Source organism: Sinocyclocheilus rhinocerous, unplaced genomic scaffold (genome assembly GCF_001515625.1).
Source record: "Sinocyclocheilus rhinocerous isolate Xijiao unplaced genomic scaffold, SAMN03320098_v1.1 scaffold2085, whole genome shotgun sequence".
NCBI lineage: Eukaryota > Metazoa > Chordata > Actinopteri > Cypriniformes > Cyprinidae > Sinocyclocheilus > Sinocyclocheilus rhinocerous.
The window spans coordinates 421632-426071 of record NW_015623685.1 but is presented as its reverse complement, the minus strand read 5'-3'; the positions used below and the strand labels follow the sequence as shown (position 1 = coordinate 426071).

Below are 4440 nucleotides of genomic sequence, written 5' to 3'. Positions count from 1 at the left end.
CCCCCAACCATTCGAATTTCTGTAGGCGGGAATTATTTTTAATGATCTTCTAATGAGCCGCTTTGTGACATCACAAAGCCCGGAAAACAATGCTGTAGTCCAAACGAGCCATTCGTTGTACTTCCTTCAGAAATCATTCTAATATGCTGATTTGCTGATTATCAATATTTAAAACCGTTGAGTACATTTTTTTTCAGGATTCTTTGATGAATAGAAATATTTAAAGATCAAAAATATCTGAAATAAAAAGCTTTTGTAACATTGTACACTCTACCATTCAGAAGCTTGGAGTCAGTATAATTATAGAAATTATAGAAATTAATACTTTTATTCAGCAAGGATGCATTAAATTGATCAAAAGTGATGATAAAGACATTTATGATGTTACAAAAGATTTATATTTGTGATAAATGCTGTTCGTCTGAGTTATATATTCATTAAGGAAACCTGAAAAAATTCTACTCAGCTGTTTTCAACATTGATAATAATCAGAAATGTTTCTTGAGCAGTAAATCAGCATATTAGAATGATTTCTGAAGATCATGTGACACTGAAGACTGCAGTAATGATGCTGAACATACAGCTGCGCATCACAGAAATACATTACAGTTTAACAGATATTCACATAGAAAACAGCTGTTTTAAATAGTAAAAATATTTCTACTTTTGCTGTATTTCTGATCAAATAAATGCAGGCTTGGTGAACAGAAGAGAATTCTTTAAAAAACACATTAAAAATCTTACTGTCCAAAAACGTTTGACTGGTCGTGTATAAAGGAGCTGAAATGTGAAAGAAACATCTGATTGTATTGTAGCCTGATGTCTTTGTGGCTGTATGTTGACTGGCTGCTCAGGACTTTAACATGAGATCATGCTAAATGGGAATTGCAAAGCTAAAAATTGTGGAAGACCAGTTACATAATTCTCCTGTACATGCCTTGAACATTGAGTTGTGGTGTGGATTTAAAAAAAATCCATATTATTTGTCAACTACCCAAATGCACTGGTGTTTTACGGGTGACTAAAGGGTTAGTTAACCATTCCCTCATTGTTTACTGACTCTCATGTCGTTCTGTGGAACACGAGGAGAATCTTTATCATGTCTGGCTCCAAAAATGCCCATAAAAGCAGCAGTCGTCCACATGCCAGGGCTTGAGGTCACTGAGGATTGCTCAAATGTTTTCCTTTTGCATTTCACAGTCAACATTAGAGAGAGTAAATGATGACTGAATTCCCGTTTTTGGGTGATTAAAACACTCTTTTATTTTTTTCTCTAAGCTGATTCATGTCCCAGTCAGTGAATTTATGCATGAAAAACAAATCTTCTGCCGTATCTTATTTGCCTTGTTTATGTCTGAGGTCATCAGACACTATCGTTTCACTGCACGTGTTTCTCCGCATGGCACAGAGTAATGAATGTGACTCATTAAAAAGTTCAGATTGGCGTTTATGTCCATGATGTTTTATGACACACGTGGTTGTGGTGATGTACTGTGAGCTGACTGTATTGATGATTACATTTGCGGCACATGTTACTATTATGGCTGGGCGATGTGGCCAAAAATTCATATCTCTGTATTTTTTGGCTGATTTCCGATATACGGTATATATATATAGCTCTGTATTTTCTGCATTTTTGCATTTGGATTTAAAAAAAAATCAGTATATATATATATATGTCTAACAAACCATACATCAATGGAAAGCTTATTTATTCAGCTTTCAGATGATGTATTAATCTCATTTTCAAAAAAATGACCCTTATGACTGGTTTTGTGCTCCAGGGTCACACATATGTTAACATGAATTCTCATATTCATTGTCATGTATTGGTCTGTTTGCAGAAGCGCTTCAGCGGCCGGATTTCGAGGCTCCGGGTCTGTCTGAGGCGGCGCGCTGGAACTCCAAAGAGAATCTGCTGGCGGGACCCAGCGAAAATGACCCCAATCTGTTCGTAGCGCTGTATGACTTCGTCGCGAGCGGCGATAACACTCTCAGCATCACCAAAGGTCAGACACACATCGCATGCTTCATCATCCGAACACGTTAAACACGTCATCATGCCTCAGTCTAGCAGGTGTCACCAATACCAGTGAAGTTTCACCGTATTCACTGCTAGCTTCCATACCACAGAAATTAACATCTGTCAATAATGTGCTAGTGAACATACTCCTTTTAATTATGAAAGTTTAAAGTTGTTAAATTAACCCTCATGTTGTATTCCGGTCATTTGGATCTGGAGAGGATTTTCTTTTTCCCCGAAAATGCTAGTTAATGACATTGGAATAAAACAAGCACAGGGTGTAACAATTTCCCAAAATTTGATCAGTCAGCTGATTAAAGAAACACAAAACCTAAGCTAATTAAAAGAAAACAAGTCGACAAAAAGATTTTCTGATAATATCGTGTAACAAGATTACAAGCTATTTTTAAAAGGCCGGTCATTTTTGACGAGGAACACCAAATGAGGTGAAGAAAGGTTTACAATAAAGTCTCCTTTAAGATGGGCATTGCGTTGTGTATCAACAGCAGAATGCACATTAGTGAATGAGTTTTCTTGTGTTTATTTGGGACTCCTGCAGTCACAGCATGAGAGAAGCTGCTCTTTGTTCCGCCGTTTATTAGCAGTCATATGAGGTCACATGTCTGACTGGAAATCCACATATTTGCTGCACATTCTTCATCTCCTCCTCTTCCTTTATCTTACTCAACATGTCAGTTCTTTCCATTCGGCCCGTGAAAATCAGTGAGGGGAAGATCTACAGCCATCCAGACGCCCCTCACTTCATTAGATAATGACAGCGTGTGGATTCAGTGCCTGGAATAACGATATTTCACCCCGCTGTTTTATAACGAGCTGTTATTAGTGCATCTCCTATAGAAGTCCCAGACAGGAGGTTAGTTAGTACAGCTTTGTTCATTTAGCAGATGCTTTTATCTAATGCGAACCCCGCAAGAAATTCGTCGAAGAGCCAAAAATAGTACACATAGTGTCCCAAGTCTTTATGATAAACACTTCATGAATTTGATGGAGATCAAAAATGAAAAAAGGAGGATTTTGCGCTTGGTTCCATTCACATGTAACACGATTGCAAGTCAATAATAGAATCCGTCAAAAAGCAAAAAAACTAAATTCTTGAAAAAAAGAGCAAAAAAAAACTAAATTCTTTGATTATGCATCCAAATAAAAGGTTGATTCTGTATTTCTCTGTATCTCCTCTGGATTTATTTGTAAATTGCCAATGAAGTAAATGGTCTGTCACTGATTCTTTAATTTAATCGATTAGATACACGTGTGTTGATAATGTGAGGAGCTGAATCGAAAAATGAAGCGTTTCAATAGAAAGTGAACACTGAGGGAGGTCCTGCGTGACCGAAACGTCTGTCGATTTTAATATGCTCTGACTGAGCACTTTATAAGAATAAAAGAAGATTGCTAGTATCTCGGCATGTAATCCTTTTATTCGGATACATAGCAAACGAATTTCAAGAATTGAGTTTTTTTGCTCTTTGATGGAGATCAGACATCTAATGTGGAAGAGCTGATCACTGACAGCTGCTAGCCATCAGAATCGCTTCACATGAGAACATATCTATAACGGGAAGCCATGTATAAGTTCTTATTTGCACCGTCATTTTAAAAAGGCAAATTCTTGCTGCGTTCCAATTAAAAACCAACTCTTTGAAGTGCATCTAAACATGCTTAATGAGCTTGTGCTATGCAAAATGATGCCGTTTTTTTTTTCTTAGAGCCAGTGGACACTAGGGCTGCAGGATTAATTGTATTTTAATCATGTGACTCCGTCCACTGCCAATTTACCCAATAGCATTTCGACACCCTGGGTTGCCAGTTGCTGGAAAACACAGCGTATTGCACCCATGGAAGCCAGCAAACTCAGTCAGAGATCGCACATTCTACCCGAGCTAAAAAGCTTCAGCAGTCATTGGAAAATTTCTATGACCAGAGGCATTTTTTAAACGCAGATAAATCAACTTGTAAGGCTCGTCACCTTCAATTGACCTATCGGTAAGCCCCTCCCCTCGAACGCAGATGAGCCAATGGCAGTCGAGTATCAGTTGCACGGGGAGCGGAACTCGGACATCTGTAGGTTTCAGTGCCATAAAGAAAGAGCTTGCATCGTTTTTATGGGGTTTATGCTTCAAAAATGGAAAAACGTTGTGTCTGGGGTACTTGTAACACTGATTCCAGGTATCCTGAGAGGAATTTATTTGATTATATTTCCTAAACCCAATCAAAACGGAGCAAAATGTCCCAAAGCATTCCCCCCAATCCCAATGAAGACAAAAACGTTAGTTTTATGGTTGTCATACTCTCATTAAGTTACAATTTTCATCTGCTCAAGCAGAACGTTAATGCCATCTTGTGCTTGGTATCTCTGGCTGAAACTAGCTAACGTTAAAGTTAGTGAGTCCATGCTA

The 4440-nt window shown here is 38.0% G+C and overlaps 1 protein-coding gene across 1 annotated transcript in view; it reads left to right on the top strand.

Annotated features, from left to right (window-relative positions):
• LOC107729293 (tyrosine-protein kinase ABL1-like) overlaps positions 1 to 4440 on the top strand; it is a 34184-nt gene that overhangs the window by 13982 nt on the left and 15762 nt on the right. Inside the window, exon 3 of the mRNA XM_016539793.1 lies at positions 1845 to 2009. Within this exon, the coding sequence (XP_016395279.1) occupies positions 1845 to 2009 (165 nt within the window). The remainder of the gene's footprint in view (positions 1 to 1844; positions 2010 to 4440) is intronic.